Below are 26,516 nucleotides of genomic sequence, written 5' to 3'. Positions count from 1 at the left end.
ATCCAGCCCTGGTGCCCGGCGGTCGGCATACAATCCAGCCCTGGTGCCCGGCGGTCGGCACAGAATCCGGCCCTGGTGCCCAGCGGTCGGCATACAATTTTCTGTGAAGCGAAGCGCGCATCACTCAGCCACGTTTGCATATACAGTACGATAACTTGGGAAACGGCAAGAGCTACGCCACCGGCCGAACCTGAACGCCATTATCCTGAGACCTAGATAACCATGACTTTGTGGCATGCCACATAAGGTGATCATTTGAAGCTGTGAAGGCTTCAGACCTGCGGCTTCGTGTAAGTCAATCGTGAAATGCCAACCGTCTCGACCCAAGAAGGAAACTAACGACGTCCTCGGCTAGAAAAAGTGGCATTGCCTGACCCCGCGACACTGAAAGGCGCATGCACTGACTGATGAAAACCATGCATTTCAACCAGACGTTGAAAGCCGTGATTTCTGTATATTTTGTATTCATATGGATTTATCATTTATTCCAAACCGCAGTGGAACGCACAGGAAAATACACATCACGGTGGAAACCGCTCTGTTCTTCAGCCCGTTCGACGAACGGAGAAGTAAAAAAAAAACTTGACTTCGTTTGTCATTGCTCCCAGTTGTGACCCGATCGCATCAGCATGAAGGCTCTGGCTGCCGCGGCGCCAGGCTGACCAGCCCCGCGGCCGGGCTGGCGGCAGGCCCTAGGGCGGCTGGGTTGACTGCAGCGCCAGGTAGCCGATTAGCAGCGAGGTGCGCGCCGCCAGGAACAGACCGATCGAGACGACCCGCGGGTCGTCCCCGGACACCGGCAACAGGTAGTGTCTGAAACAACCCGCGCGCGACTGCTCGACCGCACCTGAGTATCTGACGCGCGCAGCCGGTGCCTGAGCCCTCCACCAGCCCTAGGATTCCCCGACTGAGCCGCGCAGAAGGTACAGCAGCTCAGCACCAGCAGAGAGTGACTCAGCAGGTTTGAAGCAACAGCAACAGCAGCCCTGTGCTCATCTTGTTGTTGAAAACTGGTACACGGCGCACAACAAGGACCAAATCTAATCCACGTCACTTCACAGCTGCACACCATCGTAACGAAATGCACGATGGCATGTACACCTGCAAGCAACCCTTGAGTCAAAACATAGTTGAATACCGGCACCCAACACAAACTGGTTTCCCCCAAATGGAGGCCGCGCGTGGTGTGCCGGTCCGTCGGCTGTTCGCTCACCTGATCTGCCAGCCGTTGTGACCCGGACCGGGCAGAGGACGGCCCGCCAGTCGGGCCTCCGCCTGGTCAGCCGGCACCGGCAGGTGCACTGACAGACGACGGGCGTCGGCTCGCAGACCCGGCTCGGTCCCCAGCAGGCCGCTGGGTGGCTCTAGCACGTAACGGCTGCCGCGGCGGCGGACCGCAGTCAGCGGCGGACCGCAGCGAGTCGCCGCCGGACGCGACCGCCCCCGACGGCGCCCTCAGCCAGGTGCGTCCCATAATGCGTAGATAAATAAGGACATATAATACCTCACAACACCTTGCATCCTCAAAAATGATAGCATTCTATGTACGGTTGGAGAAAAGGGTTATGGGTCCTGGAGTATTCTATGCATCGAAGAATATTCCCTCTGATAGCTTCTTCACTACTAGCGTTCATTTATTCCTACCAAAAAGTACCGCTTAGAACTGATTAAAAGAGACCCCTGGCCACGAGGCACAGCCCAACGTCTCACCTGACACCCGGCTCCCGCCGATCCGTCAGATCCACGCAGAGGGCGCAGCCGTCGTCCGTCGTCTTCACGGCGTACAGCACGGCCAGCGACTGCCGGCCGGAGCTCAGGCTCAGGTCACACGCAAACAGCCTGCAGCAGAGACGCGCGCTGAGATGAGCTCACCGCCGCCGCGACACGGTCCGTAATGGATCACCCGACCTTGGCAGACGAACACATGCGCGCTTGCTCCATTAAACGACGGGAAAAACTGACAAACGCAAGAAATGGAGATTGGACTGGTTCTTGCCCCTGACGTCCCTGACGTCGGCCACAGCAATTGCACAGACCAGCGTTGTCAGAACATTCGACCTGTTCAAGCAGGGTATCACACGTCCATAACACGTTAGGCGGTGTCAGAGTGCCAGAACGGCTCCCGCTGTAATACACGCCAACAGGGTGGCTCGTATCACCGCCACCTGAGCACTCAGTGAACCCGAGCGCTGTACGCCTACCTGAACACGCCGTCCTGGTCTGAGGCGTTGCTGACGGCCAGACAGCCGCCACCACTGAAGGCGTCCTTATCTGTGTGGCGCACCTGCCAGCCCGGCTGGGGTAGCACCTCACCAGCGGCAGAGACAGCTTCGAGCCGGCGCTGTTCCATCGTACGAGCATCTTCCCTGCGGTTGTGCAATGGCACGCACGTTACGATCCGCAGACGGGCGGCAGGCATGTCAGGACGCGAACAGGCAGCATGCTTGTGACGGTGCATAGATCAGCGACCGTCCCTCAGAGTCGCTGGATTAGTGGCGGGTGCGGCAGGATGACAGACTGTGGGTATGTCAGAATGACAGGCGGCGGGCATGTCAGCGTACATAAAACGGTGGCGAGTCTCACGTGCAGGGGCGTCACTTCATATACTTTCGGGGGAGCTCAGCCCCCCCCCCCCCATGCGCCTCTGACTCTGACCCTCTCAATACATATCAGCAAGGAGGGGATATTGGACCAAATAAGTGCAGAACAATTGTCTTTACTATGGGTATACTAGGTCGTAGGCGCGTAAACACATCACAATGAGTACCATCTTTATGTTGTAACAAACAGGATCCTGTAGGTGCGCGATGCTTTGTCATGCCAACTCCTTCATACGTTAAGTCGGTCTGCAAATGGTTGACAAGTTTAAAAAAAAGATAATGGGGTTTGGGATCAAGAAAAGTTTACCGCAATGTGCGGCAGCTTTTAAATTTACAGGGTCGCCCAGATAAAAGTAAATGCATGTTTTCCTAAACAGCGGCAAGTGCATTTGTCGCATAATCATGGCTGTGGTGGCTTTACAACATGATCAGCGACACTGGTAGTCATCAGTGATCCCTTGCTAACATTTACCGAGATAATTTTCGGTGAATTAAACCCCATTCTAAGATTTTCACAACAGTCAGCTCACATTCACTTGAAATGAGAAGTCATTCCTCCGCGGGAAAACAGTTTTGAAGCTACCAAATATTAAAAAGTTGTTTTTTACTTGAACATCAAGGATACAAATTCAAGTGTCCGAAATCCAGGGAGAAATCAGGCTTTTATTAAATTAGGCTAATTAGGCTTTTATTAGGCTTTTATTAAATTTGATTTTATTAAATTAGGCTACGTCAACCTTTTTGGCTGAGCTCCTAAACCGATTTAAAGGGAGTGCTCCACATTGATATGAAGTTTTGAACGGAAACAGTCATCTTGAAGACCTTTGGGTGCTGTTAACAATCCTGCCCTTCCTAAGACCTAAGACCTTTTGGTTGCTGAGCTACGCGCCAGTGAAAATGGGGAAATGTATACCGGGGAGAGTATTTCAAAGTCATCTTGGCATCCATGACATCATAATACTATCATTTAAATCCTGCCATTCCATAACTCATGCGGCGATTAAGGCCGATAAAAATATCATTGTTGAGGCACTCATATTTGACGTTCGTGAACGTGATTTCCGGATGTAACGGCCGTCAACTGGCTCTCGATCAATGTTATGCAAGGTACGATGGCGCAATCAAAACATGACGTATTCAGAAGCATATTTACTTAATAGAGAATTGTGCTGTTTGGAGCAGTCTTTTCCACTTAAAAAGTATACCATAGTTCTAAGTGAGCTTGTTTCATCATATCTGATGCTTGCTTCGATATCTTCAAATGTGAAACATTCCCTTGAAAAAGGCACTCCTGGTCACGTGACCCAACAAGCCCACACGCAAGTGTCGGGTCTCCACGGAACGCACCGTTTTGCCGAGGCGCCGAGGGCTGGTGCGCGCAGGGCAAAGCCGGCCTGCACCGGCCGGCCGTCGGCGTCGGTCAGCGCCAGCTCGGCCGGCCGCCGCGTCTGCAGGAAGGTCGGCTGCGGACTCTGGGCCGAAAGCCGATGCCACGGCTTGGCGCGTGTCACCTGCCGCCGGGCCATGACGGGCATGACGTGCACTGTACACCAGCATCACGCAGAGGAGGGAAAAGCAGACGGGGCACTCCGCACACAGCACCACACAGATGCCGCTACAGCGGACAGCGGGCAGGACAGGAGACGGGCCACCTTGGGGACAACAACTGGAAACGCCACACAGCGGAGAGGGGAGCCGATGGATGGCTCCCCTGACCACACCACACAGCCGTCGCCACAGCGGAGAGGGGAGCCGATGGATGGCTCCCCTGACCACACCACACAGCCGTCGCCACAGCGGAGGGGGGGAGCCGATGGATGGCTCCCCTGACCACACCACACAGCCGTCGCCACAGCGGGCAGTGGAGGAGGCGCACCAGCAGAAAGGCACTTCGCTGCGGGGAGTGCACAGCGGACAGAACGGTTTGCTCTCCAGGTCCCGCTCTGCAGATGGCGCCTTGCGAGCAACGGTTCCGACTGGATCCAGCGCCACATGGAGGAAATCGGGCCCACCTGGCCGTCGGCGCAGAGCTTCAGTCCGCGGCCTTGACAGAAGTCGGTGACGAGCGGCAGACGGGCGGGTCCACGGGCGCCGAGTAGTGTCGAGAGCCGCGACCACAGCACGTCCTCGGCCAGCGCGAACCGGTCGGCGCCGAGCCGCTCGTGTGTCCATCCGGGGGCGAACAGCGCCGTCGAGAGACCCAGCCAGCGCGACTCGGCCACCGGCTGCCGGCGACGCATCGCGCGTCGGGCGAGGCGCGGTACACACACGGGGAGCGAGACACAGGGAACGTTATAAAGGGAGAGTGAAAGAGCGCACGGACGAGGGCAAACATAAAAAGGAGATGATGAAATCCATGATGTACGTGAAAACAGGCGATTCAAAGTGACGGGAAGATACTGCGGTAGGCTTAACAGCATGGCCGTTACAAAGCAACACAACACAGGATAGGATGATCACCACAGAGCGCGTCGCTTTTTGCTGTCTTCTTTGCGCCACTCGGACGTGCCGCAGCCCCAAGCGCCGCCCGTGACGAACACGCCGAGCATCTCCAGTCCAGCGAGCGTTCGGCGGCGCCCGCAGCTGACCGCGGGAGACGGTGCACCTGGATTACGTTGAATCCGCCGCCACCCAGCGAGCCACGGCCGAACATGTCGACGCCGGCGTACAGGTCGGCGCGGCGCCGGCCGGCCCGCTCGCCCGACGCCGCCAGCCGCTCCGGCGTCCAGCCGTAGTTGAGGAATATGCCATCACACAGATCGAAGTAGCACCTGCGAGCAGCATTCGGGTTGTTACGCTCGCACACGGCTTGGTTGCTGGTCCACCGGATATACGTCCTCCCTTGCTGGCAATGTTCACTGCGGCATCGCAACAGCCAAAAGGTACGCGACGTCCGATGAACCATCAGACCTAGTGCATATATTCAATTACTCGTCAGGAGTCATTACGAGAGAGGCCGCAGGCCAAGCGAGCATCCCGTCAACAAACCGGAATTTACGTGGCTTCAGCGCTCCGGCTCGGCTGGGCATGTCACGCCTTTTGCGGGCTTAAATCTTTGCAGCCTCTGGCCGTAATGTCTTTGAGTTTTCGTCTACAAGTGGCCCAGATCTTTAATCTTAAACCCTGAATCTCTTAACCTTGAAAGCCACTCAAGGTACTTCAATTCCAACCGTTTGATCAGACAGCATATTTGTACAGCGTCATAATGTCGCCACCGTTTTCACCTTTCGACCCATTAGACTGGAATACAAAATTGTCAAATCGAGGGAACAGGTGTAAAAAAGGTACTGAAAACGCAGGTCGGAGAAACAGGTGTAGATCTCGGCGCACGGGCATCGCAGCGCGTCTCCGCTCGCTCGAGGTCATATCCACAGAACCATGCGCAGCAAAGAAGAGGCAGTTCGCGAGGACGACTCTACTGGAATTAAGTTAAATGTTGATGGAAAGTCTACGAATGTAACGATTTAGATGACTACATCTCAGCGGAGAGACAGCCAAGCCTCTGATGTATGTTCGATACATGATCGTACATTCTGCGGCTGAAAATGGGCGGAAGCAAAATCTCATACGGAAGGAGAATATAATACGGAAGCAAAATCTGATATGTTTGCATCCTGGCCATCTTTAGCTGTGAGCCGTTCCCGTTCACTTATATGCATAAATGGAACTGCGACAAAATCCACGCGCTCACCAGGATGGTTAAGGCTTGGCCGGCGGGCGTAGAAATAATTGCAATAAAAGTTTCTACGCTAAAGAGCTTCTTCAACAAGCATGCATATCACGTTGCCGAGATGTGCTGTAAACCATACTGCTGAATACTGTCACATGCTATTCCATTTTCATGGTTACATGCCAGATTACAACCAATGTCTCGGTCCAATGAACGACGTATGATGATAAAAATGACGATGATGCTTCCCGCAAACTCAGTTCTTTAAATCATGGCGTACCGTTTGGAAAAATCCTTCAGTCTTCGTTTGATCTGAATGTTTTGAATGGATGGTTACCTGGGATCAGACCTCATGCTAAACAGCGCTCATTCTGTAAACGTGAGCCGCAATGATCCACACAGCCCACCCCGCCATCCAACTTCATCTGATCTTCAGCTATGCTTAGGTCAGATGAGTCTTCCCTTGCGCTTAGTTTTTTCATGCCTTCTCTAAAACACCATAGGAAGGATTCATCAGTCTCTGTAAAAATATGAAGCCGCACCAAGCACCGCACGCACGCACGCTATCACGCACGCACGCACGCACGCACATTATGTATATGCGTGCGTGCGTGCGTGCGTGTGGTGTGTGTGTGTGTGTGTGTGTGTGTGTGTGTGTGGTGTGTGTGTGGTGTGTGTGTGTGTGTGTGTGTGTGTGTGTGTGTGTGTGTGTGTGGTGTGTGTGTGTGGTGTGTGTGTGTGTGTGTGTGTGTGTGTGTGTGTGTGTGTGTTGTGTGTGTGTGTGTGTGGTGTGTGTGTGGTGTGTGTGTGTGTGTGTGTGTGTGTGTGTGTGTGGTGTGTGTGTGTGTGGTGGTGTGTGTGTGTGTGTGGTGTGTGTGTGTGTGGTGTGTGTGTGTGTGGTTGTGTGTGTGTGTGTGTGTGTGTGTGTGTGTGGTGTGTGTGTGTGTGTGGTGTGTGTGTGTGTGTGTGTGTGTGTGTGTGTGTGTGTGTGTGTGTGTGTTGTGTGTGTGTGTGTGTGTGTGTGTGTGTGTGTGTGTGTGTGTGTGACCCTTTACGATGCGCAAGGGACGATAGTTTCCCGATTACAAAATAGGGATCAGAAAATGAAATGGCCGAAATATAGTGAAATTCTGTGAGAGGGGAGGCACCAAGTTTCAAGTCACCCGGTTCGAGTTCCGTAGTGCAGGGTGGTCTCTCCCTTAATATACCCCTGGATTCGCCCCTCGTGGTACGCCTAAAAACTGTAAAACGTTGTTTGTAGCTTCCACTGTGCCTGCGGAGCATCCATGGGGGACCCGCGCAGCACGAAGCGGACTGCAAAGACGCGCTTGAATTTTACATTCATTCACAGATGTCTGTTGTCTAAAATACGGTGTGCTTCATTTCACCAGCACAGTACAGGAACCCGCTGAACCAACAGCTTAATAATTCAATTTTGTTATATCTCGGGGATATACACAAATAAACACAAACACTTCAATTTGAGATGTACTTCTAGTTTTCCAAACTTTAAATTATCTTTATTTCAAAGAACTGTTTTTTTCAAAGAACTGTGTTAAGTATTGAGCGCCAAGTTCCACATTGTGGAAGTTCCGTTTAGTATTCTGGGCGCCCAGCCCACTATTGCGGAAGCCCGGCCCAACATTGGCCGGGGGGGGGGCGGGGTAAGGGGGTAGATCAGCATTGGGGAGCTGGATTTTGTTGGGGAGCATGGCCCCATTGAGATAAGAAGTTCCACCCCTTTTGGGTGGCATATTTCTGTAGCGTCGTAATGTGGTCACTGTTTTCCGTTTCGACTGACATAGGCAACGTGAAGCCGCCAAACAGACAAATGGGTTTAGAGAAGCGCGGAATACGCAGGTCGGAAACGAGTGCAGATCTCGTCACCACTTGTCGTGTAGAACGTGCCGCAAAGTGTGTTTAAAATTTCAAACATTGCCGGTGAAGTCACTTATATACTTTCAGGGGGGGGGGGGGGGCTGAGCTTCCCCCTCCCCATAATGCTCATCTGAGCCCTTCAATGTATATGAGCAAAGAGGGATTACTAGACCATATAAGAAAAGAACGATCATCAAATCTTGATGTACGAAGTAAAAGGTTCCTATGAGCACATCATTATCAGTCTCATGTTAATTTTGTACCAAGAATGTCCTGTATGTGCCTAATGTTTTTGTCACGTGAACTGCTTTAACTGATCAGCTAGTCCGCAAATGTTACTAATTTTTTTCCTAAAAAAAAAAACGCCTGGATTGGGATGGAGAACAATGAACTGCAGCATGCGCCAGCGTTTGAAAGTACGGGGGGCGGGGCGATTCATGTTAACGCATGTTCTCCCCAACAGTGGCTAGTATATTTGTTACATAACCGTGGCTGTTGCGGTTACGCAACAGGATCAGAGAAAGCGACGGTCATCAGCGATCCCATACTGAGGTATATGAAGTTTTCTTTTTTCTGAATCATTCTAAGCTTTTCACAAAAGCGTTGTTCAAATTTACTTGAAATGCAAATTTCTTCATCCGCAGAAACACAGCTTCGATTCCACGAAACATTGAAAGGTTTGATTTATTTCACCATCAGCATCAAGTGGACGACATCCAGGACAAAATCAAGCTTTGGACGCAGGTTATGCCGACATCTATTACCCTGGATTCGGTCAACCTCTTCGGCTGGGACCACCCAACCGATTGTAGAACGTGAAGTGACGTGACGTGATTTTAGAAGTTAGCTGAACTCCCAGTGAAATGACACATGTAAACTATACACAGATTGCGTAGGAGTTCCTGCCGCAATCAAAAGACCAGATGACTGAAGGTCCAGGCCATAAAATACCAGAAAATCAAACGTCACATACGAACACATTGCGCATCGCGTTATGCCGGCCTTCTATAATACAACACAAGGTCCAAATAAGCGGGCATGCTTAGGGGATTACGCTAAACTGTGATATTTTCCCAAATAACATTCAGGTGTGATGGCCGAAAGGCCGGCGATTTCGACGTGGGTTTCGAACCCCAGTCGCACCATGGCCCCTTGGCGCTAATATGGCCTTTGCACTTGCTAGCTCTCCATGAAAGGGGTGTGCGACCACGTGCGTCGCGTTCTCTTTTGTAAAAAAGCCGACAGGATTGTGGGGCAGGAAGAAGTCGACCCTCGCCCCCCTTTCTTCTTCTTCATATCCTGGTGGAGTTTGATGTGCGGGTGGCAGGAAAGGGATTTGCGTGCAATCACTTATCATTTTGCTTAATTTTCTTCAAGAGCGGTCAACATCGGGTTACTAGCATTCCGAAAGGTTTTGAAAAATTGTCATATTGTGGCGTAGCACCGAAAGCGGGGTTATACCGCCCTTCGCTTCCCGGTACAGTCTGTCCGAGTGTACCAATGGTTGCGGTCGCCTGACGTTTAGAAACCCCAAATTTGCAGGAAAAGTAGCCTGTGTGTTCTCCATCGGGTAAAAATTGTCCCTATGACCCAGGTCACGTCGTTCTGACTCGACGTGGGTGGAACGTCTCGACATTTCCCACTTTCCTTTCTTTAGATTTGCCCCCGTTTTCTTTTCAGTGTTCCAGATCTGAAATTTCAGGCGATATCGAAGTTCCTACTGCATCATATGACCACGGATATCCTGAAACTTTGAAGCATACCAAAGCCAGTTTACCTTCGAGGCATATTGCCTTCTTACAACCGATCCAGGGCTAATTAAGAAACCATCATCCTATCCTTTACACGGCAGAGACCGTTCGTTCATTTATCTTTCATTTCTTCTCATTGAATCATGCTGTGAAAACTAACCAGTAACTAAGCAGCGTTTCTTCTCACGACACGGCTCATTCACCGAGAAACCTAACTGCAGGACAGATCCCAAACGACTCCTGCACTGCTGGACCCGTTACTGCACGCTTCATGTGCCCTAACGACTGCATCCACTACAAAGAAGCCACACCTCATCCCTTCCGGTGACACCTGAGCAGTACATACAGGTGTCATCTGTACCGAGAACACTTTCTAATGGCCTGTTTTTTCCTACTGCTTCTTTTCTCTTCTGCTGTAGCTCGCTTTTGCTTTTTGCAAGGCGTTAACTGGTTTTTCGCTTAGGCATTCTCTTCCAGCCACCATTTTACAGGATAGCTGGTCATTATGAGGGATGTGCCTCTCTGTTTCCGACAATTTTGGTCTTTTGGGGACACAAAGACTATTGGAAGAGGGAGTATGTCACCTATTGGACTGTAAGGTGACGGTGTAGCCGGGGTGTCAAACCACACCGAAGTTGCCACGGTGCCACGTTGTGCCGCTGCTACCGACGTGGCGTGCCGCGATCGTGTCGGTGCTGCCAGGGCGCCGTGCTGTGCCGATAGGCTGCAGGACATGTGAACAGTGTGATGGTATGGTCACGATGTCTACGCCGTGTTTCCGCGCTAGGGCGATGACGTCCAGACTGACATGGCTGCTATGGTTGTTCATAACCAGCAAAACCCTTCTATCAGCCGCGGGAGCGGCATGCTCGACGAAGTGCCAGAACCACTGTACAAAAAGTCCGAGGCTGATCCAGCCGTTGTCGCTACGGCGCATATGGTTCCAACGGGAGTGTCCTTGGTTAGTGCCGGGTTCTTCTTTTTCTCCCACCGAAGATCATCACTGGTGGGACAGTCACGCTCGACGCGCTGATGCACCCCACAATCGTCGTCAGCTTGCCCCGTTCTGCTGTCGTAACTTGGCTGACCTTGCGTTGTCCTCATTCAGCCAGCACTTTCGGAATTTCAGGCACAGATTTCAGGCCAGTTTCATCAACACTGTACACCTTATGATGGGGGGTACAGTCCATGCCCTGATATTGCGCACGTCAGGTTGTCGTAGAATTTTCCCATGTTGTTCTTGTCGACGCCTTCCAGTCTTGCCAACTGTGGCCTTGGGCTTTTCTGGGCGAAATTTTCGGATGCCTTTTTAAAAAGCCAGTCTGAGCCAGCCAGTCTGGGCCAGCGCACTTCTTCTGGTGATTGAAGGGCTGCTTTATCCTCTGTCTTTCGGCGTATTCGTATGCAATCCTGGCCAACGTCTCTCTCGATATACCGCAGTACATGCTGGGCAGGTACAGAATTCGCTGCTCCAATTCTCCTCAAAATGGTTGGACATGACTGTCTTTTTCCCGACGCATAGAGGGTCATCTGGTTCTAACGGGCCGTCGTCTTTTAGGCGATCCATGAAGGTTGAGCGGGGCACTCCAAACCTCTTATAGGCCTGCCGTATTTTCAGGCCCCTACGTACAGCTTTTGCGGCATTCTTCATGGACTCTGGGGTCCGAGATCCTCGGTCAGATGTTCGAATGTAGTTTCGAGGCATTCTTGATAGGAAAAGGCTAGGTAATAGGTACAACCACAGGTGGTGCCATCAATTTTTGGGAGGGGGGAGGGGACGAGACCGTAAAATCATCACCACACTTGAATGCAAAATGGATGATAAATCACGCGTTTAATAACCGGTATTCCCGTAAATGATCAATGTGGTGCAAATTCCCCATGCGCTATGAGTTGCACCGCCGCAAGGCATGGGTCCCGAAAGCCGGGGATAGAGGAAGTGGCCGAGGGCCACCACTTTCCGAAAATCTGGCATTGGCCCGGTGGAAATTGACTGGAAAAAAATAATCTAAACGAATATTTCACTTTCACTTCCACTTCCACTCCCTCACTTTCACTCCCTCTCACTTCAAACGAGGCAGGGCATCCGATTTCCATGCCGGTGTTTTTTTATCACAGAAACAAGAAACAGGGGAACCTTCCCCAAAATATGCCTGAAGAATTTATTTACTGCAAGCAGTTCAGCCCCAAAATCCGATTAAATCAGAGCGTCCCGGTGCCGTAACCCCCGCTTCGGCGTCACAGTCGAAAGGGCCGTTACCTGATGATGTGCAGTATCAAGTATTCTTGATATTGAGGTGGGCGATGCTTCCCAAAGGGCGATGCTGCCCCTCCCTCCCCTAAATGTGCCGATAGTTTGTAAACGACAATTAAATGGAATGTCCCATCTGTGGGGCGTATTTCAGAAACATGCACCAGTGGAACCTCAGGATTAGTTACATCTTATAAAAACACTGGGTAGTGCTGGAGCAGCACTGTCAATACATCATAAGGATATCACTTTTGATTATTTTATAGTCCAAATTGTGCTGTCAACGATTTGTAACAATGCGCTGCTTTCCTGCAGTACCGACCACCGTCGTCATGACAGCGACCATGCGCACCTCTACTGGCGCGAATAAAAGAAAGCCTGCGATTGGCCCAGCGGGCGAGGGCTTGTAGGGTTCCAGGGTCGGCTTTTTCAAATCGAAACTCGGGGCTGTTCAGGATTTCGAGAAAGCTGGTATTACTGATGAAATTGTACGCGTCCGGTGAAACAAGAAGTGAAAAAGTACAAAAGGGTGGGATAGCCCATTTAATTAAATATTTGAACACAAATGGATGAATTATAAACCGTAACTTTGCTGTTAAGTTGTTGACTCCTTTGAGGGATATGTTACCTAGCGTCGTTCTTGACGCTGACGTCAGGATATGTCAATGACGTGACATAAACACCAATGAACTTTTCAAACAGGGAGACATAGAAGTGTCACTTTGTACACTGGGGGGGGGGGGGGGAGGGGGGCTGCCTCCCATCTCCAATGTTGACTTGAGCCTCTCGAATGCTCTTCTGAGCCCTTCCTTCAGGACGCCAATCAGCAAAAAGGAATACTGGGCGAAGGAAATGCAGTAAGTGCCTGGGCTGCCAGTACACTACGTACCTAAACGCAGCACTATCAATATGATCACCATATGTCATCATTGTCACTGCTGCACCGCCTTTAAATGCGAGGGCATTCCTCAATTTCAAAACAATTTTGGAGCCAAATAAACCATTTTCATTTAAATTTTGACATCCAGGAGCAAAAGAAAGTGGCCAAATTCAGATGGGAAATCAGTATTTGGGATAGGTTAGGTTAACTTTGTCGGCTCAGTTCGCCCTGTCCACGTTTTTACAAGACTTTACCCTCGGGAGACAGAAGCTGCAAAGTTAAGAGAAAAAACAGGGCACTAGCAAAATCCCCATCGTTCGGCACTGGACGGTTTGGAATATGTCTTCAAGCATCTTAAATTTCACCTTGATATACAAAGAACATACCTGAAATAGGTTCTGGTACACCCAACCAACTTCAGGAAAAACAAAAAGGTGAGAGAGAGAAAAGCGCCACTCACTCGTTCTGTTCGTTGAGCTGGTCCTGCCAGCGGAGCTCGCCGTCACGGGTCACTGAGTCATACCAGATGACACGCGAGTGCTCAATCTCCTGGTGCATGCGGCTCGTGAGTTGGGCTACCAAGTGCCGTAGCAAGGGCAGCTGTTGGAGAGAACACACAAGGCGCTTCAGACTACAAACAGAGAACGGCCACTCTCACTGGCCAGGGCTTGGGCGTGCCGTCGCAAGACGGACGGTCAGCGCGTGAGGAACGGCCACGGAGAAAGTCACCCCCGAAGCTCCGGCGGCAGCGGCAAGTTCCTGCTGTGTGCTCGCGAACTTCTGGGCGAGACGCACGCGATGTCAGCAACAGCTGTACTACCTGCGAACCGAATGTGTTGAAAGCGTACTCGGCTAGGCGAGAGACGCGACGCAGTCCATGAGGGCAAACACGCGATGCAGCCCGCAAACTTGGGGCGGCCGCTAGACCCGCCGTCGGCTGCTCGGCGGACCGCTTGCCTGTGCAGGATCGATAGCGTTCTCGATGTTGAGCAGCCACCCGTCCAGACCGTGGTGGCGGCTGACGGCCACGAGCCGCTCCACAACCACCTCCACCACTTCCTGCGAGCGCAGTAGCTGCTGACACGTCTCCTCGCCGGCCGCCGACTCGGTGATGATGGTCCCTGCCGGCAGGCCCGCGGTGATGATAGTCTCTGCGAGCAGACACGCTGGGGATGATGGTCCCTGCGGGCAGACCTGCTGGGGATGATGGTCCTTGCGGGCAGACCTGCTGGGGATGATGGTCCCTGCGAGCAGGCCTGATACTGATGATGGTCCCTGCGAGTAGACCCGCTGGTGATGATGGTCCAGACCCGGTGGTGGTGACGGTTCCCGTGGAGGGAGCCAAGGATGATGATGTTCCCTGCCGACGGACCCAAGGATTATGATGGTTCCTGCAGGTAGATCCGGTGGTGATGATGGCCCCGCGGATGGAGCCAAGGATGATGATGGCCACTGCTAACGGACCCAAGGATGATGATGGTCCCCACGGAAAGACCCGGCGGTGATGATGGCCCGTGGAGGCGTGGACGGGCCCAAGGATGATGACGGTCTCTGTCAAAAACCCGGAGGAGATGATGCAGCTTGAACGCAGCGGGCGATGGTCTCTGCGCACAGACTGAGCCGTGATGATTGCCCCTGTAGACAGGGCCACTGATGCTGATGGCCCCGACGCAGCATATTCCGACGTTGGTTTACGTACTAAGTTCGAGTAAATATCATATTGCAATGTACAGAAGACCAATATTGCCAGCGCATCGAATTAAAGATTGTTGGAGGGTGTGTATTTGCGAGCTCCGGGTGGTCGCCTCCATAATCTACGTTTTGGCATAAGTGAAGCTTGTGTAATGTAACTGAAACAAAGGCCGTCACTTATGGGAACGCCATCCGAACACCGATGTAACGCGTCGGTTCTGCTTCCGACGCAACAGGTGATATCAACTGCTTGTTGGGAACACGATGGGAAAGCCTTCCGTTATTGGCAACGGCTTCTAACGCGACGTCAGAAGACTGTCTAGAATAGTCCAGCCGCTTTGGAAGCACTGTTATCAGTCCTTCGCAATATCGCCCTTCAGGCTTTAGAGCTGTGGTCACTTGTATGAAAGAGCAGATCATTACAGTTTTCGGCAGTTTAAATCTAGGGATGGCCCTCCTCAGGGACCAAACAATTGCTTTACTTTCCTACGGCTACGGAAGTTGTTAAGTACATTTGCGAGGAATATCATGCATATAGATAAGACAGTAGTAATAGCCTTATACCTCTTAGAAAAACCAAGAGAATGAAGAGATAAATGTGTTGATATTTCGGCAACATGCCTTTATCGAAACGAATGGCGGAAGTAAATAAATCTACCTACCCCTTTTAATATCAAAAGCACATAAATTTAGTTCTGCTAATCGTTTCGATAAAGGCATGATGCCAAAACATCGACGCATCTATCTCTCCATTATCCCGGTTTTCTACGAGGAATAAGGCTATGGCTACTACCTACGGCTACGGCTCGATCATGACTGCGGTATTGTGTCTAGTTGCTCCAGGTACAGATCCATCGCGCGCTATGCACTGGCACCGCCTAGACAGCCTAGATGCCATACTCACCGTAGATGGGCACACCATGCGTATGGGCTGCATCCACCCAGCCGCAGGGTGGAACGGTCACAAACTGATGGCTGAAGTAGACAAATTCGTCGATTCGCGACCAGTGATAAAAGGTGTACGCAGAAGAGTCGTCGTGACCGTCGTGAAACCTGAAACCACGGCAAAACAGCTCACATACTATGATATGACCCCGCTCCGTGCTGAATTCTACATAAAAGCACGGTACAAGTTTATCTTTTCAAATCAGCTTTTAGCACTGCATAAGACTTGCTGTCCCCCATACATTTATAATCTAGAGCTTGAGAAATCGGCTCCTTCATAGTTTGGGCGAAGATTATGCTGTAGAGTGGAAGCACATCACATATTTCCTTGCTTCACTAGAGCCAGGATCATGTCTAAAATGCTTAGACAGCACCTACGAGACGTCGTATCTTCAACTTGATTGCCTTACTGAATGATATCTTTCTTTGTCGCTGCCGCCCAAATTTGTCTCAACACGACACTGATTCCGGCATCTCCGGTGCGTTTACACTCCCTTCACGGTCATGATTTTCCTCTACTTTAATATGTCAAGTGACGTCGCAGTGATCTTTGGAATGCTGCCCAGTCTTGTGTATGCCAACAATCATAACGCACAGGGCATCTTTTGAGTCTGATCGTCCACCCCGATATCACCAGTCGAAACATGCTTAGAACACCGCAGTGAGATTCATATGTTGGAAACATTTTGCTATCTATGGAGAACACTGCTGTCACCGTACTCACAGCAGGAGCCTGGCATTAATCAGGACTGGGCCTCTGGTATCGCTGCCTTTCCCACCCACAGCCTCGTTGTGATACGCATTATATTTTGCGATGTTTCGAGCTTTGCCTTGCTAAACAAGCATCATGCATATCTTTCTTTTCTAAATAAGCTGTCCAATAATACAACGCCAACAGAATGGACTAGAGATGATACGGGGTTCAGGGCGGAGGGGGGGGGGGGGGAGGGGTACAGGGAGTCCGGACCCTGAGCTTCGGAATACCCGAAAAAGGATACATAGGCCCCTTGGGAGGGCTCTTTCGGCCCGCGAAACGCGAAGAACAATGACAGCACAGCATGATGATAAAATATTCCTTGTCAAAGCGTAAGTTCAGATCGCAGCAAATCACCCTTTGGGAATGCTCAAAATAACCCATCTGGAAACCGGGAGCCCCTCTGACTGTTTAGTGGGTCTTTTGTGTCCATCAAGTGCCCTTCAGTCGTTTCAGGCTCCTTATCCCTACTTAAGGCCCTCTGGACTTCCAAATTCCCTTCAAGACATCAATGGGGCATCTGGACTGCCCAGTAGGGCATGCCATCAGTAACAAAAGCAAGTGAGACAAAAAAACTATTTGGCGCAGGAGTCCAAAATATACGGCATAGCGAAAGTTCTTTCCAAAAACTTTAATTCGTTGGGCGCAAGTCGATCAAATAATCGCCGTTAACCAAACCCGGCGTTGCAGTCACCCCATGCTGGGCGGCGTCCGCCGCCGCAGGTAACACCAAGCTGCGGGCGGCAAGCGGCACAAAATACCTTTGAGTATAGAAACGATGCTACTGGAGCGCTCCTTAAGCCGTCGTACGAGAATGTCCCGGTCTAAGGTCTAATATGCGGATCAGACATTGCCCGATTGATTGCCATTTGGCGGAAACTTTATGTGTTGTTGAGTATGAATTCGTACGAATATGCTGGTCAGTATTGGTTTAGACTTTCGCTACTCTAAGACAACTCGCATGATGCAAACAAAACTATGTATAACATATGACTCAGAATGTGTTGTCTGCTGTACGACCTAATACATACAGCAAGTTCTGCAGCCTGTACCACGGACGCAGAAACGGGGGAGGGGGCGGGTAGGCTCACACCATGCACATCTTGCTCCTTGCCGAGCCTGTGTATTCGATTGCACCGGCCCAAACAGCAACTGCTAACAGGCTGGAAACGCAAAACGCGTGTTGGCAGAGATCGCACAGTAGCAGAAATACATTCGCAGCTGGGCTCCACATACTGCCGAAGCTCCAGCTCCAGCCACCAGACGTTCTCGGCAGTACGGCGCTGCGTCGCACTCCTAGTGTGAACCAGATAGGGCAATATGGCCAGCGGTGCCTGCACTTTGTTCCGCAGCTCGCAGTCGCTGAGGTATCGCAGTGGAGGCTGTGTGACTGGTCCGTGCCAGGGAATCAGTTCGGTGTACATCACGGCCTCGACGTTTACCGCTGAGATGGTGAAGACCCTGGGCTGAAGAAGACCCTCGGTTTGCTGCTCACGAGCGGCGCAACGATCGGAAACCGCCTGTTCACGGATCATGTGGTTCTCATCGCTGCGGCAGGGCGCGGAGCAGCGCAATGCTCCGGAACAAGTTGCGTAAGCCAAAGTCGCAGCCGCTGTTTTACCGGATGGCGGACCATACCGGCACATAGTGGCCGACGACGCACTGGACGAGGTCCTTAAGAGCGCAGCTGGAGGTCTCGGTAGAGATGTGACCTAGGAGCAGACGAACGGCCAGTGTCAACCACCTGAAACAAAGCGAATATATTAGAACAATTCGCTAAACTAACCGTTAGATCATAAAAATATTGCGCCTCTTAAGTGTGTGTAATTCTGTCGATATCCGGAGTCCTTAAGTGTGACAGAAAACTTATCAACAAATATGCTAGTACGCATGAACCAACCAGCAAATGATGCGACGGTACTACGGCACAGGTATGATAAGAGTAAATGCTCAACAGTGAGCACATGCAACATCAATTGATACTTGATGAACTTTAACCACTCATTGCTATAACTTCGAAGATAATGCGTTCCCATATTTACCTGACATGATCGATGGTCCGATTCGCCACTGTGCTGCCACGTTTCGGACAGAGCCGTTTTGAACGCCGGAGGCCAGAAAGTACAGCAGCTGCTGGTTGCTGCTCAGCTGCTGAATCAGGTCGACCGGCAGGATTGGCACGTGCCCCGACACAGGCTTGAATGCCACAACGTCCCTCTCCCAGACCTCTCCGGCACAGGTCTTGCCGATGGGTCCAGACAAATTTCGATCCCGTGACGGTGCCGTCCAAGCTCAGCAACAGATGGAGGAGGTTCAGCTCATTGCCGTGCAGCTGGCAGATGAACCAGTGTACGGGTGATTCGGGGGCCAGCTCAAACAAGCCGGTCGTCTATCCTTTCGGTGTTGACGGCCGTGCCATCGCATCTGAGCACATTGATGTGACATTTGCGCTGCGGGCTCACGAAGTGTAACTCGTTGAGCAAGTGCAGGGCGCGGCCGAACTCGGACGTAAAATGAGTCACGTAGCGGCTGCCTAGCTCAGTGATGACAACCGCGTGTTTTCGACGGCATTCATTGGCTCCGCGTGGTTCATGTAGCTCCTGCCTTCGCGCCCATCGGAGCAGAGGATGGTCAAACCTGAATCGTGGATTGCTTCAAAATTTTAAGAAGCCCTCTCCTTTCTCGCTCTGTATCTGGCGCAGCATATCTTCTTAGGATCTATGGTATTTGATTTCAAGCAGCCAGACCGTCTCCCCCGTCTTGTTGAAAGGCGTTGACGATAGCAGCAACAGCTGCCTGGTTCGGGCCATCGAGCCACCTTCTACCAGATACGGAACCATGTAAGAATCCCTGCTCTCGGCTGACTCGCCAGCGCTGAGACCACTTGGTCCCGGAGCAGGCTAGGGGACAGCACTAGCAGCCAGCGCTGGCTCAGCAGGCGGCGCGGGCTCAGTAGTCTGCGGGGAAGGCGACTCAGGTTCAGCAGCAGACACCGTCTCACTGTCGGCCGAGCCACGACGCTCCTGGAGATGTCTAGCCATCCTCCGCACCTCACGAGCCTCCCTGGTCACAGTCGTATCCCGGTGATATGACCCACAGGGTGAGCTTCTGGTGCCTGCACTGGTCCTTCATGGCAACCTCCTCCTGATACACTGTTAAGGCAACTGGGCATGGAAAGCTGCACTGAGGCTTGCATTTACATTCGCGACGTCAAGAAGCTTGTTGAATTTCACGGTGTCTTCCTTTCTTTGATTTCTTGCTGATAGCTCTGTTGAGATGGTATCAATCCCTCTCGATCAATTTGTCACATATTCTAGATTATGAACAGGGATCGCTTCGTTGGTTCACAGTACCCCGAGTTCTGCCGTCGCGGTCTTGAAGTGGAAATTAAAGAGATTCCTCTTCGATTTCGCTCAGCCACCCTGATGTAGCTCAATGCTTTCCGTAGTCGACAGTTGGTGGTGGGACAGTAGAGCCGGGTGGCTTATCACAAAATGTTTTGTGCGCGACCGTGTAGCCTTCGGCATGCTTATGCAAGTTAATTGTTGGAAAGAAATGTTTCAGCACCGGCAAAGCTAAACTAATAAAACCAAACAACTTTTGCCACGCAAAAAGCACATAAATTCCAAGCCAACCATCACAATGATGCGTTAGCAATAACAAACTTGAAACCTAACCCGACCTGCTGGAGCAATCTCATAACTGCACAGCTCCGGGTTGCACCAAAATTAATGTTTTTTACTAAAAAGTAAGCTTAAGAGCTGCTTTGGCAATGTTTTGCTGGTGCTCATTATAATCTACTTCATACTTAACCCACCACGTACCAGGAGCGTGGAAAGTGCAGCTTTGAGGCTTGTTGGAGGATGATCCCAGTGCGTAACGTAGGTGGCGCAAGTATTGAATACGGTTTTCTTGGCCTATCAAAGAAAAACTGCTCTCGCCTCACGAATATCGACACTGGTGCGGTGCGACAGACCTGAATGTTAATCATTAATCCGTGTGCCAAAGAAAAACTTTGTCTCAGCTGATTACAAGAGATTCACCCAACTGCCCAGGGCCTACTTGGTCGCTCAAAGTCCTGTATGCTGAGGCCTCTCTGGTCTCTTATGAGCACTTTTAGTTGCTAAGAACCCTTCTGGCCATTGAGAGGAGCTCTACATACAAGAAAAGGCTACACACTTTTGAAAACAATGGTCCTCAACCGCGCCGCAAATACATTTAGGTAATTTCGTTCTTGTTTGGAACGCCTTTTCTTCGTTCGTTTCAGTGAGCACGCATTGCAAACCTGCTGTGTTTCTGGGGTACACTGCTCCAAGCTGTTATGTCTCTGAACGGAGGGCGACCCTTCCGATCCCGCTACAATTCTAACGTGTGGCAAACAAAAAGTCGGTTACGTCCATGCCACGCGCAATCCGGTTTGATTGCAACAGAGTTACTACTTGAGCTGGCTCTTTCGTGATCAAATGGTTATCATGGTGCATGCATACTCGACGTTCAATGAGTTCAGCCACTCTCAGCCAGCCTAACCACCTCTGGACGGCACTGACGATGATCGTGCATTCGAGAGTTCGCTATCACTCTGGTCGAAAAATATTTTCGAACTCAGCACCTGTACAGTGCTCGCTGGCATTCAGCAGTGATGCAGCAAAACACATTAGGCAGCAATGGTGATTGAGGTGTTTGACGCATAGGGTTCTTTGGCATTAGATGACAATATAATAAAACAGCTGTAATCCCTGCGCACTTTCTGCATTAGTCTATAAAGTTGTGATGTCCAGGTAAGAGTTTCACAAAAAATAGCACCCAGGTTATTGCAACTTTTTTAGCGAGCCTTGGTGGCGGAGGGGGCGGGGCAATGGGCTCACAGAGCCCTCCCCATCCGCCCACAAGTAAAACCATCGGATGTGTTCCTCTTCGTTTTATTATTCCTCTTATCCACTTAAACTTCAACAAGGCCAGAACCGACCGGAAAATGCCATTCTGTCTGCATGTGTACGCCAAGAAACTGAAGGAGCCAGGCGTAAAATAACTACACAGAATACAAATTTTTCATTATTTTCAGATATTCGCCTTGCATGGGTTCAGTGGTTTCTTTGATAACTGAGAGCACTCAGGGCTTTCAGCGGATTTTTGACTCCATAGCGATAGGCATGAGTACTCCGTGAACGTAGATGGTAGATGAAAAAAACAAAGTCATGTACTGACGTTGCCAACCGATATTCGTCTAGTAATGATTAACTTACCCTCAAAATTGAATTGATGAAAACAATACACTAGATAGTTCTGAACATGCGCGCTTGCAAGTCGCAGCGACAAAACCCCCACGCTTGGCGTAGTAGTCCTCCGTGGGCTGCACGGTGCCCCCCCCCCCCCCCTTCCTTGCCCAGCTTTAGGCGGTGACCAGCGGGGCGAACGAGAACGATGACGTGTCTGAAAGAAGTGACATTTCAACGCTTTAGGGCAACCATTAGTAGGTTTAGAAGGCAGTCTAAACAAATATCTTACCTACATGATGTTTCAATTGCCAATGAGAACGAATAAGTATTCACAGCACTGCGAAATCGTGCTGAAATCCGGTGCGGAGCTGGAAAAGTAGATGCAAAATTATCATTTTCGTATTGCTATAACCTTTCAGCTGTTCAGAGGGTGACGTCAAAATCATACAGGTGTAACACACATCCCAGTCTAATCTTTGAGCGATACGAATTGATTTTCAAAGGCTTTTGGAAGGACCATTTCACAACGGTCGTTCTCGCGCGCTTAGTGTGGGCCGTGCGGTGTGATCTGCAGCGGCTAATGTCGCTCGGTTTGATGGAACCGCAGCCCCGGACCGGCGGTGTTCTTGCCCCCAAGATCGCGAGCACAGGTTCAAAACTGGTTATGTAGCTTGTTTTACTGGTCAATTCTGGAGAAGGATTGACGTTTTCAGGTGCCGTGGTCTGGTCTTGTGCATTTCTTACCTCATTTTGATTCACTCGATTGAATACTTATAAGGCCATTACCTTTTTCCGAGGGAGGAAAAACTTCCTATCAGTGTCTTTGATATTCTTTTGTCTCTTTTGTCTCGATGATGGATGTTTTGGTGTTTTGACATTTTGAACAATGCACTCATATATCATATATTTTTTCTCTCTAAAAATACAGGTATTAGATTTACATGCTAGAAACATGATGGTTCGTAAATCCGATTTCTTTCATTCAGCAACATATTCGTGTGTAATGTGCGTTGCGAGAACCCGATTCAGTTTCAAATTGTCTTCAACGAAGTCGACATCCTTGAAGATTTTAGCTCCGCCACGCGGGGTCGGTGTAAGCTGCAGATCACTTGCATTGATTTGAGCCACCTGTCTCTTGACTCAGACGCTTTCCACTTTGGATGTGGGTTAGACGGTGAAGAAATATGTGGTGGCGAATACGTCGCATGTTATGTTCATTATGCGTCCACCACGGTGGTATAGTTCAGCGAAACAGGTTTGGGGCGCTAGTCGGAAAAAAATAGCTTGACCAGCCCCAAAATGTACTTAAACATATTTTCATCCGGGCTTGACCTACCTTTTTCTCAAAGTTTGGGAGCTGGAGTCTCACCTAGCTGTAGAGGAAGACTTTCAGACACATTTTCTTGCTCTGGCTCGGTGTGAGATGTTGTCACGGGGCATCATAATAATTTGTTTGGGCATCCATGGAACGTAATGAAGTTTCGGTAACCGACGTGGGGTCGATGTTGTTTTGGCTTTACACGATGTTGGACGCGTATGGCTCAGAAGTTAATTGGGTAAGTCGATGTGCGTAGCTATAAGGGACTGCCACGGAAAACCCTGGTATGTGGACCAAGCCGGGCTTCAGGCCGCAATGCGGCACTCACGTCGGGCAAACGCCTAGTGTTGTTTTTCTGATCATTGTCGGATGATTACCGCTATAGGTTGAGTCGGGTCGTTTCGATCGTCAGGTTTATGTAATTGTTTCATTGAATATTCACTCAAAGTGGCGGTCAGCACTTTTCAAGAGTTCCTCCGAAAGTAGCAGTTATTAATTCGTCACGTTTTTGGCGTTAATTTTCGACGGATCTTCGCTTAACACGCGCCCGGGTGGCCGGCTGAATGCTCTTCGCTCGAGTTGGGGACGGGGTCAATTTGACCCATTGAAATCTAAAAAATTAAGGAAGCTAGAGGTGCCAAATTTACAGGGTGGGTCGCCCTGCATATGATCTCAGTTGAGTCAAAATTTGAAGTTCCTACATTGTGACGTTTGTGTCAAATGAGGCCAAACAACGTCAAACTCCAGATAAGTGTTCAAAGTGGTACCAGGCCCATTATGCAACCGCCATGACCCTACACAAGTGCTCTAAACAAAATGTCACTGATGTTTCTTTAAGGTCAGTAACCTTGTTTGACCCCTAGTAGTTCATGGTGATCAAAATCATACAAAATTGTTTTTATTTTTGCATTCGAATAAGCGTCGCGGATTACGCTGGCAGGGTGTTTTTTAAGCATAATGTTTGCCTTGATCATTTAGGTCCGTTGCCTACTCTGACTTTTAAAGAGAGTAGTCCACATTTTCATGGGTTTTGAAATGAAAAAGCCATCTTGAGGGTCATTCGGTGCAGTTCAGAGCCCTGTCTTTCTCGAGACCTAGACCTCTTGTTTCTGAGGAGTTTAAATTTATGGGTCTAGGTTTAGGTTTCTTTTCTTAAGGTTTCTTGTTTTAGGACTAAGTCCCTCTAGTTTTAGGGGTTCTAAACGCGCTCACGAAGATATGCAGACTATGTTGAGGAAACTATTTTTAAGTCGGCCTGGCATCCATGGCGCCATAATAGTCATTCATATCTTGCCATTCCATTAGGCATGCGACGATCAATGCCAAGGAAAATATAGTTGTGGAGTCGTTCATATCTGGCGCTCGTGAGCATTTCCAGACATAACAGCCGTCAACTGGCTCTCAATTAATGTTATGCAAGTTACGATGATGTAAAGAAACAGTGACGTAGTGAAGAGCGTATTTACTAACCAGAGCAACTCTGTTGTTTAGTGGTTTTCACTTAAATGCATGCCAATTGTTCTATAAGTGAGCTTATTGTATCATATCTGATGTTTGCTTCAATTTCTTCCAACGTGGAACATTAACATTGAGAAGTCCATGCAAGATGTTTGTTACGGTCCCTGTTACTAATCAATTCGAAATGAGCACCAGAAAATTCTCCACAGCAAGCTCTCGAATAAACAAATAGGTTGCTTTTGACCTAAGTCTGACCTTTATACCTGACCCTGAGCCAATAAAACTTGTAATCCTAAATTTAAGTGTTCTGTTACCTAAGAAACTATCTCAGAGGGGTCTGACTTCGTCAAACACTCCGTTGTCGCATCAGATTGAACGAATCCCTAGAAACCGCTTTCGCTGACAGCCGCGGCCTGACTTTTACCTGTCATGGGTCAGTGACCTTACAAAGTACGTCTATTTCTTACGCCAGACAATCGCCACTCAACCGTCTGCTGCCAAACAAAGTTTGGCGTGGCTATGCTGAGTTATTCAGACATTTTTCCGTACGAGCCTTTGGGAGGTCAATTTAACTCATTCACGAACGCGTGTTCATTCTCCGAGAACACGTCTTGGCAGAACTTCGCAGTGGCCACAGACTGCCACAGTCTAAAGAAGTTGAAACATCGCTGAACATCGAAAACAATTCATGTAATAACCCGAAACTCGAACCAGGGTTAACAAGACGCATGACTCGTGCAATAAGAACGAGCAGAATGCAGTAAAACAGAAAATGCTCCAGTACACACGGTGCGAATGCGGAGCTCTAAGAGTTTGACGAGCTCCGTCAGCTGCACTCAGTTGAAACCGACCTTGCAGTTTGTACTCTCGTTGTTCCTTTACCTGTGAAACAGTCACTAGAACCCTTAAAAATTCATACAATTCTAAATTATCACGTGTAATGTTTTGCTTGTGCCTAGGCTCCAGAAGATTGTGGGACAAACTAACCGTTGGGGGCCAACTTGAACCTGGGGAACGGGGGCAGTGGCCCACTTAAAAAAAAATCGTTAAAACAGAACCAAAGTAAAAAAAACACGGTACGACCGCGGACCTTTAAAAGTGTGAGAAACTCAGTCAGGTGCACTAAACTAAACATAACATCGCAGTTTTCACTTTCTCTGGGACTTTTATCACTGAAAAAAATAAGAAAAGCCTTCTTTAAGTTTGCTATGATTTCGAGCTCTTATTTGCAATGACCTGCATGTATTTAGGCTCCAGAAAGTTGGGGGGCCAGATCCGCAATGGGGAGGAGGGCCAGATAGGAAACTGGGAAGGGGGCCAGTGGCCCACCCAAAAGGATATAAATCAGCACCCGTAGCAGTGGTCATGTCGTGTACGAGTTTTTGAAGCATACATTTTGTCGTGTGGCACTCATATCGTATAGATGTCTTTGCATTAGAAGCAATGCTGCGTAAAAGTAAAGCCTGCATAGTTTTGCAATAAAGTAATGTCGTGTATAACTGATATCATAGAAATTCTGTCGGCAGGAGTTTTTGCTGTAACATTAATGTCGTGACACCGTTCCGAAGTATGCGTTATGTGAGCAGCCAGCAGGGCATTCGTTAAAAACGCACTAAACAAACCATTCCAGCCATGTTTTTCTGGATACGTGAACGTCGCATTCATGGTTTATTCCGCGGATGATCAAATTGATGGACACACATCACTTGTAAGGAAGTGGCCGACCGATCACAACTTAGGGCCATTTAGTACGTTTGGGTTGAAGCATATCTTTTGTGAGTAATCTCGCTTGTTACCATTTTAATTTAAGCGATATTTTCCTGGAATAATATATAGCATCTTGCTGTCAATGGGGACACTGATCAACTTCCCAATTTCTGGTATTACTATGAGCATTGACATGACATGGCACGTTTTGTAGCAGTTTCGTGTAGCACTATATAATTTATGTAATTATGTGCTCTTAGCTACGACTAGGAGTAAAACTTGCGAAGCGTAATATACCATACATCATCAAATGTACTATTGCCCAATAGTTGCCTTCAATATCGTATCTCTTGTCGCCACCTATCATTGAAATCGGTTTTGTAATAAAAGACTGGC

General features: G+C 49.7%; 1 protein-coding gene across 1 annotated transcript in view; it reads right to left on the bottom strand.

Annotated features, from left to right (window-relative positions):
• Nucleotides 1-460: 460 nt before the first annotated feature.
• LOC119112817 (cytosolic endo-beta-N-acetylglucosaminidase) overlaps nt 461-26,516 on the bottom strand; it is a 35,658-nt gene continuing 9,602 nt past the window's right edge. The window contains exons 3-12 of the mRNA XM_037237103.1: nt 15,627-15,775; nt 13,988-14,151; nt 13,491-13,630; nt 5,206-5,371; nt 4,613-4,825; nt 3,948-4,111; nt 2,202-2,366; nt 1,711-1,839; nt 1,214-1,378; nt 461-813 (exon numbers count right to left, since the gene is read on the bottom strand). Of these exons, the coding sequence (XP_037092998.1) occupies nt 693-813; nt 1,214-1,378; nt 1,711-1,839; nt 2,202-2,366; nt 3,948-4,111; nt 4,613-4,825; nt 5,206-5,371; nt 13,491-13,630; nt 13,988-14,151; nt 15,627-15,775 (1,576 nt within the window). The 3' untranslated portion in view covers nt 461-692. The remainder of the gene's footprint in view (nt 814-1,213; nt 1,379-1,710; nt 1,840-2,201; nt 2,367-3,947; nt 4,112-4,612; nt 4,826-5,205; nt 5,372-13,490; nt 13,631-13,987; nt 14,152-15,626; nt 15,776-26,516) is intronic.

The sequence above is a fragment of the Pollicipes pollicipes genome, unplaced genomic scaffold (genome assembly GCF_011947565.3).
Source record: "Pollicipes pollicipes isolate AB1234 unplaced genomic scaffold, Ppol_2.1 Scaffold_7261;HRSCAF=8764_pilon_pilon_pilon, whole genome shotgun sequence".
Lineage (NCBI taxonomy): Eukaryota > Metazoa > Arthropoda > Thecostraca > Pollicipedomorpha > Pollicipedidae > Pollicipes > Pollicipes pollicipes.
The sequence above is the reverse complement of the archived record's forward strand: the minus strand, read 5'-3'. Positions and strand labels throughout refer to the sequence as shown.